Below are 17580 nucleotides of genomic sequence, written 5' to 3' on the forward strand. Positions count from 1 at the left end.
TCCCGCTTCTAGACTGTGAACCCACTGTTGGGTAGGGACCGTCTCTGTCGCCAACTTATATTTCCCAAGCGCTTAGTACAGTGCTCTGCACACAGTAAGCGCTCAATACGATTGATTCCCAAGCACTTAGTACAGTGCTCTGCACACAGTAAGCGCTCAGTATGATTGAATGAATGAATGTACATATGTTTGTATGAATTTATTACTCTTATTTGTACATATTTATTCTATTTTATTTTGTTAATATGTTTGTTCTCTGTCTCCCCCTTCTAGACTGTAAGCCCACTGTTGGGTAGGGGCCATCTCTATATGTGGCCAACTTGTACTTCCCAAGCGCTTAGTACAGTGCTCTGCACACAGTAAGTGCTCAATATGATTGATTCCCAAGCGCTTAGTACAGTGCTCTGCACACAGTAAGCGCCCAATATGATTGAATGAATGAATGTATATATGTTTGTATGTATTCATTACTCTATTTTATTTGTACATATTTATTCTATTTTATTTTGTTAATATGTTTGTTCTCTGTCTCCCCCTTCTAGACTGTGAGCCCACTGTTGGGTAGGGACCGTCTCTATATGTCGCCAACTTATACTTCCCAAGCACTTAGTACAGTGCTCTGCACACAGTAAGCGCCCAATAAATATGATTGAATGAATGAATGAACAGAGGGAAGCAGCGTGGCTCAGTGGAAAGAGCCCGGGCTTTAGAGTCAGAGGTCATGGGTTCAAATCCCAGCTCCACCACATGTCTGCTGTGTGACCTGGGGCAAATCACTTAACTTCTCGGAGCCTCAGTTACCTCATCTGTAAAATGGGGATGAAGACGGTGAGCCCCACGTGGGGCAGCCTGATCACCTTGTATCCCTGCCAGCGCTTAGAACAGTGCTTTGCATATAGTAAGCACTTAACAAATGCCATCATAAAAAAAAAAAACGTTTAGAGACGGTCCCTACCCAACAGTGGGCTCACAGTCTAGAAGCACTCAATAAATTCCACTGAGTAAATGACTTTGATAATAGCATTTAGGCCACTTCTTGTCCCAACAGCATCTGAATACCCACCACAATGATTATCATTAAGCTACCAGTCAGAAGACTGCCCGACCGTCAATTAAGCTTTTGAACCCACCCTAGTTCAGTCACAGGCTTGGGAGTCACAGGTGGTGGGTTCAAATCCCTGCTCTGCTGTCAGCTGTGTGACTTTGGGCAAGTCTCAACTTCTCTGTGCCTCAGTCACCTCATCTGTAAAATGGGGATGAAGAATGTGAGCCCCTCATGGGAATCTGATCACCCTGGATCCTCCCCAGTGCTTTGCACATAGTAAGTACTTAACAAATGCCATCATTCTTATCCCATCAAGACTCCCATCTCCCTTCCCCAGGAATGTTTAGATGGGAACAAAAATTCATCCGCCGTCCCTACCTTTCCGTAATCAAGTTAAGGGTGGTTGCAAGTGGGGGTAAAGGGGGATGAAAGCCTTGTTCAGAGGTGAATGTTTCCCCCTTTTCTCAGACAGGCCTTTTTTTGTTTTTGTAAAAAAAGAACTTTATTTACATTTTTCCATTCCTTTTTAGAGGGGATGAAGGGGCAGGGGAGGGAGGGATTTTTTTTAAAAAGTTTTAAAAAAAATGTTAAAAGGCCTGAAGTTATAAAATCCATCTGAAGCTAAAAGAAAGCCCATCGCCATCCACACAAGCACACCATCGAGGAATCAGAACTGGGAAACAAGTTAGATGAGGGGGGCGTGCGTGGGGGGCACAGCCTGGACAGAGAGACCGGGACTGTGCTGGGGGCCGCAGAGTCTACAAAGAGGAACGTTTCCCCCTTTTCTCTGACAGGCCTTTTTTTTTGTTTTTGTAAAAAAAGAAGAACTTTATTTACATTTTTCCATTCCTTTTTAGAGGGGATGAAGGGGCAGGGGAGGGAGGGATTTTTTTTTTTAAGTTTTAAAAAAATGTTAAAAGGCCTGAAGTTATAAAATCCATCTGAAGCTAAAAGAAAGCCCATCGCCATCCACACAAGCACACCATCGAGGAATCAGAAGTGAGAAACAAGTTAGATGGGAGGGGTGTGTGGGGGCACAGCCTGGACAGAGAGACCAGGGCTGTCCTGGGGGGCACAGAGTCTACGAAGAGGAGGAAGGAACTGCAATAAGCAGCTGCAGTCTGGACCTGAGCAGACTCCTTCTCCAAACTGCTGCTGACTGCTGGGAGCCATTGCGGGGAGGAGGAGGAAGAAGAAGAGGAGGAGACAGGAGCCTGTGCTACCCTCCAGGGCCTGCTTGCTCCGTGGACGACTCCTCAGCATGGATGACATGAGAGGACCCCAGCCTCAAATGTGCAGACGCAGGCGAAGGTTCTAGCCGTCACTCTAATCAGAGGCCGGTATGCTTCAGGGATCTTGGAATGACAGAGTCAGAGGGTAGGGCTTGAGGTGCGGGGAAAACAGACTGGTCCTTCCTCTATTTCAGGGCAGCGGGAGAAGGCCCGGTGGCAGATCAGTAGCCCATGAAGGTGAGGCTCAGAGAGCGGGCGTTCTTCCCTCCCACCAAGCGCCGCGAGCCCTTGGGTCGGGGCGGGGCAGCTCTGGGGGCAGAAGGCCTGGAGCCCCCTTGGCGGAGATCTTGCTTGAGGCTCTCGAGCATCCGGGTGGCTCGGAGTTCGCTGAGAGAGAAACGGAGAGAAAAAAAGAAAACACGGAGGGTTTGGAGCATTGGCGGGGCCTAGCCAGCCTGTCGGTGACCCGAGTGGGCACACGCCATTACTGCCACCATTCTCTGAGGGCGTCTTCCTAGCCCTAGATGCCCTGCCACAGCAGACCAGCTAGACTACAGGGAATTGGGCCTGTAGCTGCGGCAGGAAATGCCTGTGAGACCTTCCCGGCTCCGGCTCTCCCCTACTTCAGAGGAAGGCAGAGATTAGCCTGGAGGACTGTCCAGTAGCAGCTCCGTCCATCCTCCCTCCCCCCAACAGCAAAGTCATCCAGGTGGCCGAGGGGGACACAATCAAGTTGCGGTATGCCCAGGACAGGCCCCGTGTTCGCTCGTTGTGGGCAGGGAATATGTCTACCATCTCTGAAGCAGCGCGGCTCAGCGGAAAGAGCCCGGGCTTTGGCGTCAGAGGTTCAAATTCCAGCTCCGCCGATTGTCAGCTGTGGGACTTTGGGCAAGTCACTTTACTTCTCTGTGCCTCAGTTACCTCGTCTGTCAAATGGGGATTAAAACCGTGAGCCCCCCCGTGGGACAACCCGATCACCTTGTAACCTCCCCAGTGCTTAGAACAGTGCTTTGCACATAGTAAGTGCTTAATAAATGCCATCATTATTATTATTCTCTGTTCTTTTGTACTCTCCCAAGCACTCAGTACAGTGCTCTGCACAGTAAGTGTTCAATAAACACCACTGATTGATTCAATACCCAAATCACACGCATGAGGAAAACCCCAGTTGGAGAAGAAAATGAACACTTCCCATTTGGAAGGCAGAAACAAGGCCCTAGTTTGAGGCCCATCAAGTCTATTCAGAGCCCCTCCGGCCCGGCACCTGCCGGCCTCTGTCTCTGAGGCCCAATAGTCCCTCCAGCACCTGCATATAATAATAATAATAATAATAATGGTATTTGTTAAGCACTTACTATGTGCAAAGCACTGTTCTAAGCACTGGGGAGCTTATAAAGTCATCAGGTTGTCCCATGTGGGGCTCACGGTTTTAATCCCCATTTTACATATGAGGTAACTGAGGCCCAGAGAAGTGAAGTGACTTGCCCCAAGTCACACAGCTGACAGTTGGCGGAGCTGGGATTTGAACCCATGACCTCTGACTCCAAAGCCCGGGCTCTTTCCCAGGCCTTCCCAGACTGAGTCCCCTCCTTCCTCTCCCCCTCCTCCCCCTCTCCACCCCCCCACCACATTACCTCCTTCCCTTCCCCACAGCACCTGTATGTATGTATATATGTTTGTACAGATTTATTACTCTATTTTACTTGTACACATCTATTCTATTTATTTTATTTTGTTAGTATGTTTTGTTTTGTTCTCTGTCTCCCCCTTCTAGACTGTGAACCCATTGTTGGGTAGGGACCGTCTCCATATGTTGCCAACTTGTACTTCCCAAGCACTTAGTACAGTGCTCTGCACACAGTAAGTGCTCAATAAATACGATTGATTGATTGATTTCCACTGAGCCACGCTGTTTCTCATGGGCATATGGGCAGAGGGGAGAAGCCGACTAGAATGAAAAACCCCAGGGTGAGTCAAAGGAGGTCAGCAGCGGTCCCCTTGGTACAATCGATCCTCTCAGTCAGTCAGTCGTATTTACTGAACACGAACTGTGTGCAGAGCACTGGGTTAAGCGCCTTGGAGGGTACGATAACAATATAAACAGACACATTCCCTGCCGCAGGACAGGTCATTCTGCTTACTACGTTCTTCAACCGGTCAGAACAGAGTCGGACAGGACTCCCGCCATACTGGGTCACCAGTAAGGACCCAGCCCTTGACCACAATCGTCCCATCCCATTCTATCCCCCTTGGCTCTGAGCGAGCGACCTCCCCTCCTCCCTACCTCTCCAGCTTGGCGGTCCGCACCTTCTCGATGTCCAGCTGCTGGCGGAGCTCCTCCGCTCGCCCCAGCGAGGGCCGGAGCACGGGGTGCCTGGTCAGAGCCGCCGCCGTGGGTCTCGCCGCCGGGTCGGGGTCAATCATGAGCTGGGGGAGGGACCCCAAAGACCGTAAGCCTCAGAGAGCCGAGTCCGAGCCTGCCCGGCTCACCAGGTATGGCCTGGTGCAGAGAGCCCAGGCCTGGGAGAGATCAGGATTCCAATCAATCAATCAATCAATCAATTGTATTTATTGAGCGCTTACTATGTGCAGAGCACTGTACTAAGCGCTTGGGAAGTACAAATTGGCAACACATAGAGACAGTCCCTACCCAACAGTGGGCTCACAGTCTAAAAGGGGGAGACAGAGAACAGAACCAAACATACCAACAAAATAAAATAAATAGGATAGAAATGTACAAGTAAAATAAATAAATAAATAAATAGAGTAATAAATATGTACAACCATATATACATATATACAGGTGCTGTGGGGAAGGGAAGGAGGTAAGATGGGGGGATGGAGAGGGGGACGAGGGGGAGACGAAGGAAGGGGCTCAGCCTGGGAAGGCCTCCTGGAGGAGGTGAGCTCTCAGCAGGGCCTTGAAGGGAGGAAGAGAGCTAGCTTGGCGGAGGGGCAGAGGGAGGGCATTCCAGGCCCGGGGGAGGACGTGGGCCGGGGGTCGACGGCGGGACAGGCGAGAACGAGGTACAGTGAGGAGATTAGCGGTGGAGGAGCGGAGGTTGCGGGCTGGGCTGGAGAAGGAGAGAAGGGAGGTGAGGTAGGAGGGGAGGTGAGGTAGGAGGGGAGGGGAGGTAGGAGGGGTTCCAGCCCCAGCTCTGCCCCTCACTTGCTGGGTGACCTCAGGGAAGTCACTTACCCTCCCTGGACCTCGGTTCTTTCATCTGTAAAGCTTAGAACGGCGCTCGACATTTGAGAATCGAAGCGATAAGGCGCGTTGCGGATCTGCTGCCGCTTCAGCCCTCCCCTTCTCTTCCACTCGGCCCTTTCCAGACACCCCACACACCTTCAGCAGGTTGTAGAAATCTTCAGAAAGCTGCTGAGGGATGGTGGGCAGGTTGCCCTGGCGGATGTGATGCCACGAGGCCCCGTTGAGCGGCAAGTCCTCCGCTCCGGCGGCCACGGCGATGGTGAGCCCCAGGGCAAACACGTCGGCCTTGGGTAGGAAGCGATACTCCTTCGGAGGGAAGGCAGGCGACCAGTTAGGAGGTGGCCAAGCGGAGTTGGGCCGAGCGCTCGCTCCGGGAGGGGGGTGGGATTTGGGTCCTCGGGGAGCCCTGTGCCTTCAGGGGAGGCGCCGACCCCTTTGATGGCTCTCGGGACCCAGAGATCCACGGCGGGTTCGGGGAAGGCCTGGGGAAGTGTCTTTACCATGAAATCCCTGTGAGGCGGCATGGCCTGCTGCAGAGAGCCCAGGCCTGAGTGAGATCACGATTCCAGCCCCAGCTCTGCCCCTCACTTGCTGGGTGACCTTGGGGGAAGTCACTTACCCTCCCTGGACCTCAGTTCTTTCATCTGTAAAATGGGGAGAAGACACGCTCCCCTTTTACAGTGAGAGCTCCGTGAGGGACTGATTGACCACGTTAGGTCTGATTCTCTTATGCCCACTTCAGAGATTAATAGAGGATCGTGGTCAAGGGTTCCAATCCTGGCTCAGCCACTTCATTCATTCAGTCGTATTTATTGAGCGCTTACTGTGTGCAGAGCACTGGACTAAGCGCTTGGGAAGTACCAGTTGGCAACATAGAGAGACGGTCCCTACCCAACAGTGGGCTCACAGCCTAGAAGTCAGCTGTGTGACTTTGGGCAAGTCAATTCACTTCTCTGAGCCTCCGTTACCTCATATGCAAAATGGGGATGAAGACTGTGAGTCCCACGTGGGACAACCTGATCACCTTGTATCCCCCCCGGGAGCTTAAAACGGTGCTTGGCATATAGTAAGAGCTTAACAAATGCCATCATTATTATTATTATTCTCATGATGAAGAATCTCAATCTCGAATCCTTCTTCTGATCTTCCCCCTCTGCCCAGGGAAGAGTCCGTGTGAACCTCCAAACAGGTTTCTGGTCACAGGAGTCCAGGGGGACAACGGCTGGGAGGCGGGAGTAGGCCCTGGCAGAGTTGGAGGGAAGAGTCCACACTCCTTCCCTAATAGGGTCGCCCCCCCAAGCCTGGGAACACCACCAACATTTCCATTTCCCACTTGTAGGGGACAGGTGCCGGCTGGCAGAGAAGAGGCCTCCTACCCTGCCCTCCCTCCTCTCCCAGCTGTACCTCCTGCAGAATCTCCTTGGCCAAGAACCGGCTGTCTCCTTCCTCCACTTGGGGGTCTTTGATGGAAGTCACGTGGCCCAGGTCACCTGCTCAGAGGAGACACACCTGCAGCAAGGGACCCTGAGCAGCACAATTGTACCAATCCCTCCCCATCCCTCAGCGGTCCAGCTAGACCCGTTGGACTCCTAGACTGTAAGTTCCTCGCGGGCAGGGATCGTGTCTGCCCGCTATTGTATCGTTCTTTCCTGAGCGCTTAGTTCCCTCTCAGGGTCACACCTGGAGAGTTTCCAGTCCTCTTCCAGTCTCAATTAAGGGAGGGAGAGTCAAGCAGAGGCCTACCCATTCCGTTCCTAGCTTGGTCGGTGGAAGGCAATCTCCAACAAGTCAAAACGCCTCTGTGTTGGGCAGCAGTGGCCCGGGAGAGAGTCGAGGGCTGAGACTCAAGTTTACGGCACGGAAGGAGGTGATGGTAAATCACTTCTGGATTTTTACCAAGGAAACTACGGATCCACTACCAGAATGATTGCAGACGGGGAGCGGGGCGCTCCGGGAGAGATACATCCGTGGTGTTGCTATGGGGTGGAAATGACTCGACCTTGGTGGGGACAGTCCTAAAGAGTTACCTCTCTCCAAGTTCCCACCCTTCTGCTTCTCCTCTCGTACACAACCATCACTGCTTACAGTTAAGTGGTAGAAAAAAATCAATCATTTCTTCAGGTGGGGCAATTATGTGAGCAAATGCAATACAACCGTCAATAGCTGGATTCAGAAACGTCAAAGTCCTGCACATACTCTTTCCCTTCTGCCTTTAGATCGCAAACTCTGCAAGCAGGGTTAGCGTCGTTTTACCTGTTGAGCCTAGTTCAGTGCTAAGTATATAGTAGATAATAAATGTTAGTTGACTGGCATTCCACTATTTGGGTGTGTAAGTCCATTATGGTTATCAGGAGAGTTGTACTGCCCAAGCGCTTAGTACAGTGCTCTGCACACAGTAAGTGCTCAATAAATACGATTGAATGAATGAATGATGGCATAAGACAAAGCGCTGAGTGTCAGTGCTCAGTAACATCGATCGATTGACCCAAGAGCTGGCTGACTGGCGGGAGGAGAACTTACCGATTTTGTACATCACGCTGGCAGACAGGAAGCAGTCATCCTCGGTCTCTCCCTCCTCCAGAACAGCGGGGAATTCGCCGGTCAGCTTACGGCAGATGAAGATATTACCTGAGAAGGAGCGCAACTGGGGTTTGCCCCCATCTCTGCCCACCCCCTCGGCTTTGCTCCGAGCCAGCGGGCACCCATCTCCATGTGGACAGGGTGCCTCTTCGCACGTCCTACGCCTCCCGTCATTCCCGCTCCTTCATGCCCCTTGGTGGAGTCTCTCCTCATGGCCCGGTCAATTTTTCCACCTGAGAATCACCAGCTGGAGGCCGGCCCAGGCCAGGATCCTAGGCCTGGTTCTTATCACAGTCCAGATTGATAGAGAACGGTCCTGAGAGTCACAAGAACCTGGGTTCTAATCCCGGCTTCGCCACATATCTGCTGGGTGACCTTAGGCAAGTCATTTCTCTGTGCTTCAGTTACCTCATCTGTAAAATGGGGCTAATAATAATGATAATAATGGCATTTGTTAAGCGCTTACTACGTGCAAAGCACTGTTCTAAGCGCTGGGGGGGATACAAGGTGATCAGGTTGTCGCACGTAGGGCTCACACTCTTCATCCCCCTTTTACAGATGAGGTAACTGAGTCTCCGAGAAGTTAAGTGACTTGCCCAAGGTCACACAGCAGACATGTGGCGGAGCCGGGATTCGAATCCATGACCTCGGAGTCCAAAGCCCGGGCTCTTTCCACTGAGCCAAGCTGGGCTAAGAGTTTGAACCCCACGTGAGACAGGGAGTGTGTCCAAATGGATTAACTCGCATCTACCCCAGCGCTTGGCACATAGGAAGTGCTTAACAAGTACCATAATCATTATTAATAATTATTAGATTGAGGAAGAGGCAGAAGTCAGAAGCGGGATGGGCAGGCCAGGGAACACCACCTCATCGGGCACTACCATCCACTGAGAGGAGCGCCAGCTGTGCCGGGGGTCCAGAGGGTGGGCGACTGGTGGCCCAGCTGGGTGGCACCCTTCTCCTCTCTCCCACAGCTGGCACAGGAGAAGCAGCGTGGCTGGGCATCAGAAGATCATGGATTCTAATCCTGACACGGCCACTTGTCCGCTGTGTGACCTTGGGCAAGTCGCCTCACTTCTCTGTGCCTCAGTTACCTCATCTGTAAAATGGGGATCAAGACAGAGAGCCCCACGAGGCACTGCGTCCAACCCCAGAGCTTAGTACAGTGCCTGCACATAGTAAGCACTTAAATACTGTAATTATTATTATTATTATGGCTTCCAGCCCACGCTCCCAATTCCCCTCCCCAACTTCTCCCGAGCAGCTCCACCCTCACTGACCAGAAGGCCCAGAGAGGTGACCTCAGGTCAGCCGGTCAAAGCTGCCCAGATTACTTTCTCCTTTCGGTCAGCCCTGATCCTGAAGCAGCCTTTGGCTGAGTCATATGGATCCCGGGAAAGTTCCCATCGACCATCCTATAGCCGGGAGAAGTGAGTCCGCCCCAACTTGCCTATTCCCCTGCCTCAAGGAGTCAGGCCTCCCCACGCAGCAGCCTGATAAAGCAGGCGAGGTCCATCAGGGTACCGCTGCAGCGTGGAAACCTGGCAGTAAGGGATCACGGGAGACCACACCAGCCTACGGTCACATGGAGCCTGGAGCTGGATGAGCAGGTGTGGAAAGGAAGTGCAGAGCGAGTAATAATAATCATAATAATAGCATTTATTAAGCACTTACTATGTGCAAAGCACCGTTCTAAGCGCCAGAGAGGTTACAAGGTGATCAGGTTGTCCCACGGGGGGCTCACAGTCTTCATCCCCATTTTACAGATGAGATAACTGAGGCCCAGAGGAGTGAAGTGACTTGCCCAAAGTCACACAGCTTTTACAGATGAGGTAACTGAGGCCCAGAGAAGTGAAGTGCCTTGCCCAAAGTCACACAGCTGACAAATGGTGGAGCCGGGATTTGAACCCATGACCTCTGACTCCAAAGCCCGGGCTCTTTCCACTGAGCCACGCTGCTTCTCCAAGTAGATCCCAGGCTGATGACCCATCAACAGGGAGCAAGAGAGGAGGAAATAAGAATAGGAAGCAAAGACAAAATGGGACGGAGAGGAAAGAAGTCCTCCTCATCACTCCTCTCCACCCTCCCACACAAGGAGGCCACTGCCAGTGCTCCAGAGCCAGGGTTGGGCCCCACCGTGTGATAACAATAATAATAATAATAATGATAATAATAATAATAATAGTAATAATAATAATAGCAGTTGTTAAGTGCTTACTATGTGCAAAGCACCGTTCTAAGCGCTGGGGATGATACAAGGGGATCAGGTTGTCCCAAGTGGGACTCAGTCTTCATCCCCGTTTTCCGGATGAGGTACCTGAGGCCCAGAGAAGAAGTGACATGCCCAAAGTCACACAGCTGACAAACGGCAGAGCCAGGATTTGAACCCACAACCTCCGGCTCCCAAGCCCGGGCTCTTTCCACTGAGCCACACTGCTGTGATGTCACTGGGGCTGTCCTGTGGAAGCACATGTGAACCTTTGTATGAATTTATTACTCTATTTTATTAGTACATATTTATTCTATTTATTTTATTTTGTCAATATGTTTTGTTCTCGTCTCCCCTTTCTAGACTGTGAACCCACTGTTGGGTAGGGACCGTCTCTATATGTTGCCAACTTGGACTTCCCAAGCGCTCAGTACAGTGCTCTGCACACAGTAAGCGCTCAATAAATACGATCGAATGAATGAATGAACGAACCTTGAGCATTTCTCCGGACTCCCTCCCCTCTTCCACCCCACCCTTCATTCAATCATATTTATTGAGTGCTTACTGTGTGCGGAGCACTGTACTATGTGCTTGGGAAGTACATTCACTCATTCAATCGTATTTATTCACAGTCTTCTAGACTGTGAGCCCACTGTTGGGTAGGGACTGTCCCTATGTGTTGCCAACTTGTACTTCCCAAGCGCTTAGTACAGTGCTCTGCACACAGTAAGCACACAATAAATACGATTGATTGACTATTGAGCGCTTACTGTGTGCAGAGCACTGTACTAAGCGCTTGGGAAGTACAAGCTGGCAACATATAGAGATGGTCCCTACCCAACAGTGAGCTCACAGTCTGGAAGGGGGAGACAGAGAACAAAACATGTTAACAAAATAAAATAAATAGAATAAATAGGTACAAATAAAATACTACATACAAACATATATCCATATATACAGGTGCTGTACAAGTTGGCAACATATAGAGACGGTCCCTACCCAACAACGGGCCCTTCACTTCAGAGCCTCCGTGTTTCCCCATCCCAGGTCCCCAAGAACACAGGCACCGCTTCGGAGCCACAGAACTCGGTGGCCCAAGCAGAGACTGTGGGGGAAGCATGGAGACACAAAGACACTAATCAATCGTATTTATTGGGCGCTTACTGTGTGCAGAGCACTGTACTAAGCGCTTGGGAAGGACAAGTTGGCAACATATAGAGACGGTCCCTACCCAACAGTGGGCTTAGACACGGTGCCCCATCTTGACTGGATAGGACCCACGCTTCAGTGGCACAAATAGGAAGCGCCTTCGTCCGCTTCCCGGCCTGAAGCCCAGACACGTTAATCAATTGTATTTGAGCGCTTACTGTGTGCAGAGCACTGTACTAAGCGCTTGGGAAGGACAAGTTGGCAACATATAGAGACGGTCCCTACCCAACAGCGGGCTTAGACAAGGTGCCCCATCTTGACTGGATAGGACCCACGCTTCAGTGGCACAAATAGGGAGCGCCTTCATCTGCTTCCCGGCCTGAAGCCCAGACACGTTAATCAATTGTATTTGAGCGCTTACTGTGTGCAGAGCACTGTACTAAGCGCTTGGGAAGTCCAAGTTGGCAACATATAGAGACGGCCCCTACCCAACAGCGGGCTCAGACAAGGTGCCCCATCTTGACTGGATAGGACCCACGCTTCAGTGGCACAAATAGGAAGCGCCTTCGTCCGCTTCCCGGCCTGAAGCCCAGACATGTTAATCAATCAATCGTGTTTATTGAGCGCTTACTGTGTGCAGAGCACTGTACTAAGCACTTGGGAAGGACAAGTTGGCAACATATAGAGACGGTCCCTACCCAACAGCGGGCTTAGACAAGGTGCCCCATCTTGACTGGATAGGACCCATGCTTCAGTGGCACAAATAGGAAGTGCCTTCGTCTGCTTCCCGGCCTGAAGCCCAGACACGTTAATCAATTGTATTTATTGAGCGCTTACTGTGTGCAGAGCACTGTACTAAGCGCTTGGGAAGTACAAGCTGGCAATATATAGAGACAGTTCCTACCCAACAGTGGGCTCACAGTCTAGGAGGACGGTTAAAGCCCCCTCTGGGGCACTGCCAGCCTCTCAGAAGGCGAAGCAGTAGAGCGAGTGTCAACTACTGCATTCGTTGCGGTCTCTGCCCACGCAGGACCAAGCTGGAGGGGTGCAGTGCCTACCAGACAAGCCTACCGACGCGGATCACGGACCCAGCCGTGAGAAGGAGCCGGGCCGAGAGGAAAAAGAGCCGAGGCTCAGCAGTCAGAAGGCCAGGGCTCTAATCGAGGCTCCTCCATTTGCTCTGCCAAATGCTTGCTGTGTGACCTGCGGCGGGTCACAACTTCTCTGGGCCTGTTACCTCATTTAATAATAATAATCATGGCATTTATTAAGCGCTTACTATGTGCAAAGCACTGTTCTAAGCACTGGGGAGGTTCCAAGGTGATCAGGTTGTCCCACGGGGGGCTCACAGTCTTAATCCCCATTTTACAGATGAGTTAACTGAGGCCCAGACAATAATAATAATAATGATAATGGTGATATTTGTTAAGCGCTTACTATGTGCAAATCACCGTTCTAAGCGCTGGGGAGATTACAAGGTGATCAGGTTGTCCCACGGGGCTCACAGTCTTAACCCCCATTTTACAGATGAAGGAACTGAAGCACAGAGAAGTTAAGTGACTTGCCCAAGGTCACACAGCAGGCAATTGGCGGAGCCAGGATTTGAACCCGTGACCTCTGACTCCAAAGCCCAGGCTCTTTCCACTGAGCCACGCTGCTTCCCATTTGTAAAATGGGATTAAGGCTGGGAACCCCAGGTGGGACAGGCACTGTGTCCAACCTGATTACCTTGTATCTACCCCAGTGCTTGGCAAAATAGTAATGTGATGTGCATTTAGCTATAATTCTACTTATTCTTACGACTTGACACCTGTCCACATGTTTTGTTTTGTTGTCCGTCTCCCCCTTCTAGACTGTGAGCCCGTCGCTGGGGAGGGATCGTCTCTCTATGTTGCCAACTCGTACTTCCTAAGGGCTTAGTACAGTGCTCTGCACACAGTAAGCGCTCAATACCACTGAATGGATGAAGGAATGAATAGTAAGCACTTAACAAGCACCATTATTATTATTATTATTCTCTGCCTCCATTACCTCAACTATAAAATGGGGATTAAATACCTGTCCTCCCTCTTTCTTAAACAGGGAGCCCCGGGTGGGACGGGGACTGTGTGTGTCCTAATTAACTTGCATCTACCCCAGCAGGACCGTCTCTCTATGTTGCCAACTTGTACTTCCCAAGTGCTTAGTACAGTGCTCTGCACACAGTAAGTGCTCAATAAATACGATTGATTGATTGATTAGAATAGTTCCATAAACTATTCTTTTAGACTGTTCTTTCTATAGAATAGAATAAAGATTCTATTCTTTTAGACTGTGAGCCCACTGTTGGGTAGGGACTGTCTCTATATGTTGCCAATTTGTACTTCCCAAGCGCTTAGTACAGTGCTATGCACATAGTAAGCGCTCAATAAATACAATTGATGATGATGATGATGATAAAAACAAACCGATGAACAATAAAAGCAAACCAGACACAAACATGCCCAACCCAAGAAGAACCACAGTGGGGGAGAGGGGATGCCCTGGGCAGAGCAAGCTGGAAAGGGAGGGAGGGGTGGGGGGCTTCAGGTACTGACTGGGTTTGATGTCCAGGTGCACTAGATCAGAGTTGTGGATCCCCCGAAGGCCCAGGGAGACCTGCAGCAGGATGTTCTTGAGCTCAGCCTCCAGAAGGAGCTGGCCGCTCCTCTTGCTTGCCAGCACCAAATCCTGCAGGCTCCCACCTAGCAACAGGTAAGAGTCCCAACGGTCAGTGGGGACAAGGACGAGAATCCAATAGAACCCTCCCACCCTCTCCAGCCCACCCATCCTGTCCCCCCCAACCCCAGAGCCCCCATCCTCAAAAATCTCCAGTGGCTACCAATCAATCTGTGCATCAGGCAGAAACTCCTCACCCTGGGCTTCAAGGCTGTCCATCCCCTCGCCCCCTCCTACCTCACCTCCCTTCTGTCCTTCTCCAGCCCAGCCCGCACCCTCCGCTCCTCTGCCGCTAATCTCCTCACCGTACCTCGTTCTCGCCTGTCCCACCATCGACCCCCGGCCCACGTCCTCCCCCGGGCCTGGAATGCCCTCCCTCTGCCCATCCGCCAAGCTAGCTCTCTTCCTCCCTTCAAGGCCCTACTGAGAGCTCACCTCCTCCAGGAGGCCTTCCCAGACTGAGCCCCTTCCTTCCTCTCCCCCTCGTCCCCCTCTCCATCCCCCATCTTACCTCCTTCCCTTCCCCACAGCACCTGTATATATGTTTGTACATATTTATTACTCTATTTATTTATTTTACTTGTACATATCTATTCTATTTATTTTATTTTGTTAGTATGTTTGGTTTTGTTCTCTGTCTCCCCCTTTTAGACTGTGAGCCCACTGTTGGGTAGGGACTGTCTCTATATGTTGCCAATTTGTACTTCCCAAGTGCTTAGTACAGTGCTCTGCATGCAGTAAGCGCTCAATAAATACGATTGATGATGATGATGATGATTTCCTCTGTGGCCCGGAGAACTAAAATGGGCCCCCAGGGGAAGAAGAAATGAATCCTCCTCACCTACGGTTCTGGGGACCATTAGAAAGGCTCAGATTGTCACCTGGGCTCTTACTCAAGACAATTATAGGATAAGAATAAAAGGTCTCCCAAGTTGGATCCGCAACTTCTGCCAGCCTGGGAGTCAGGGAACCTAGTTTCAAATCCTGGCTCCGCCACTTGCCGGCTGGGTGACCTTGGGCAAGTCACTTTACTTCTCTGTGGCTCAGTCGCCTCATCAGTAAAATGGGGATTAAGACTGTGAGCCCTACAGTGGACAAGGTCTGTGTCCAACCTGATTAGCTTGTATGTAGCGCAGTACTCAGTAAAGTGCCTGGTACATAGTAAGCGCCTAGCAAATACCATTAAAAAATATATCCAAATGACATGTCTTATAGTCAGAGAAAAGTCTCACACACCTGACTTCCTCCCTCTATATATGTATATATGTTTGAACATATTTATTACTCTATTTTACTTGTACATATCTATTCTATTTATTTTATTTTGTTAGTATGTTTGGTTTTGTTCTCTGTCTCCCCCTTTCAGGCTGTGAGCCCACTGTTGGGTAGGGACTGTCTCTATATGTTGCCAACTTGGACTTCCCAAGCGCTTAGTACAGTGCTCTGCACACAGTAAGCGCTCAATAAATACGATTGATGATGATGATGATGAAATGGAAACTGAGAACCCCAACCAACCAGTGGTATTTACTGAGCGTTTCCTGTGGGCCGAGTGGTGCATTAAGTACTTGGGAGAGTATAATATAGTTGTTAGACATCATCCCTGCCCTCAGAGAGCTTACTACTCTGGCCCCCTTTTAATCCCCTTAGTCTTTCTTCCTGCTTCGGATCCTCCTCCCTGCTGAAATCTTTGCAAAGCCCAGAAAACAGCAATGCAAATCATTACTAGGGTTTAAATTGCAGTGAAAGTGCAAGATCACCCCACGGTCCCACCCTGTAAACTCCCTGTGGGCAAGGAAGGTATCTATGTTGTCTATTAAATTGCACTCTCCCGAGAGCTTAGTACAGTGCTCTACACACAGGAAGCTCTCAATAGATACCACTGATAATAATAATCATTTTGGTATTTGTTAAGCAGTTACTATGTTCTAAGCACTGGGGAAGATACAAGGTGATCAGGTTGTCCTATGTGGGGCTCACAGTCTTCATCCCCATTTTACAGATGAGGGAACTGAGGGCCAGAGAAGTGAAGTGACTTGCCCAAAGTCACCCAGCTGCCAAGCGGCGGAGCTGGGATTTGAACCCATGACCTCTGACTCCAAAGCCCGGGCTCTTTCCACTGAGCCCCGCTGCTTCTCTCGATACCCAGACCTGACAGTCCGATCGGTAGGGAGGGACTCTGTCATGGCCAGGTTAGAACCCCAGCCCTTGGACTCAGCCCCAGTGGGACGCCCAATCCACCCCGGGGCCGGAGACCAGTTGTCGCCTGAAAACCAGATAACTGGCCACCGCAGCTAGAGCCCTGACGCCCCCAGAGCTCACCATTGCAGTGCTCGTTCTGGATGATTATGTGATCATCCTCTGCCCAAGCAGAGTAGTAACGCACCACGTGGGGGTGATGTCCTAGCACGGCGTGGGCATACACTTCTCGCAGGGCGGCGAGCCTGTAATAATAACAATAATGATGGTATTTGTTAAGCGCTTACTATGTGCAAAGCACTGTTCTAAGCACTGGGGGGGGGGATACAAGGTGATCAGGTTGTCCCATGTGGGGCTCACAGTCTTAATCCTCATTTTACAGATGAGGGAACTGAGGCACAGAGAAGTTAAGCGCTTACTATGTGCAAAGCACTGTTCTAAGCACTGGGGGGATAAAAGGTGATCAGGTTGTCCCACGTGGGGCTCACAGTCTTACTCCCCATTTTACAGATGAGGGAACTGAGGCACAGAGAAGTGAAGTGACTTGCCCAAAGTCACACAGCTGACAATTGGTGGAGCCGGGATTTGAATCCATGACCTCTGACTCCAAAGCCCGGGCTCTTTCCACTGAGCCACGCTGCTTCTCTAGACAGGAGAGACACAGAGGCTCCTCATGGGCAGGGAATGAACCTACCAACTCTGCTATATCCTACTCCCCAAGCGCTTAGTATTATTCAATCGTATTTGAGCGCTTACTGTGTGCAGAGCACTGTACTAAGCACTTAGTATTCATTCATATTTATTGAGCACTTACTGTGTGCAGAGCACTGTACTAAGTGCTTGGGAAGGACAAGTCGGCAACACATAGAGACGGTACCTACCCGACAACAGACTCACAGTCTAGAAGGGGGAGACAGACAGCAAAACATGTGGACAGGTGTCAAGTCATCAGAATAAACAGAAATAAAGCTAGATGCACATCATTAACAAAATAAATACAATAGTAAATATGTACAAGTAAAATAAATGGAGTAATCAATCTGTACAAACATATAGACAGGTGCTGTGGGGAGGGGAAGGAGGTAGGGCAGAGGGGATGGGGAGGGGGAGAGGAAAAAGGAGGCTCAGTGTGGGAAGGCCTCCTGGAGGAGGTGAGTTCTCAGTAGGGCCTTGAAGGGAGGAAGAGAGCTAGCTTGGCGGATGGGCGGAGGGACGGCATTCCAGGCCAGGGGGAGGATGTGGGCCGGGGGTCGATGGT

At 50.7% G+C, this 17580-nt stretch overlaps 1 protein-coding gene across 1 annotated transcript in view; it reads right to left on the minus strand.

Annotated features, from left to right (window-relative positions):
* Positions 1 to 2390: 2390 nt before the first annotated feature.
* WEE2 (WEE2 oocyte meiosis inhibiting kinase) overlaps positions 2391 to 17580 on the minus strand; it is a 28116-nt gene continuing 12926 nt past the window's right edge. The window contains exons 5-11 of the mRNA XM_038753083.1: positions 16446 to 16567; positions 14003 to 14149; positions 8009 to 8116; positions 6893 to 6978; positions 5624 to 5794; positions 4562 to 4704; positions 2391 to 2664 (exon numbers count right to left, since the gene is read on the minus strand). Coding sequence (XP_038609011.1) covers positions 2499 to 2664; positions 4562 to 4704; positions 5624 to 5794; positions 6893 to 6978; positions 8009 to 8116; positions 14003 to 14149; positions 16446 to 16567 — 943 coding nt within the window. The 3' untranslated portion in view covers positions 2391 to 2498. The remainder of the gene's footprint in view (positions 2665 to 4561; positions 4705 to 5623; positions 5795 to 6892; positions 6979 to 8008; positions 8117 to 14002; positions 14150 to 16445; positions 16568 to 17580) is intronic.

This window comes from Tachyglossus aculeatus, chromosome 10 (assembly GCF_015852505.1).
Source record: "Tachyglossus aculeatus isolate mTacAcu1 chromosome 10, mTacAcu1.pri, whole genome shotgun sequence".
Taxonomy (NCBI): domain Eukaryota; kingdom Metazoa; phylum Chordata; class Mammalia; order Monotremata; family Tachyglossidae; genus Tachyglossus; species Tachyglossus aculeatus.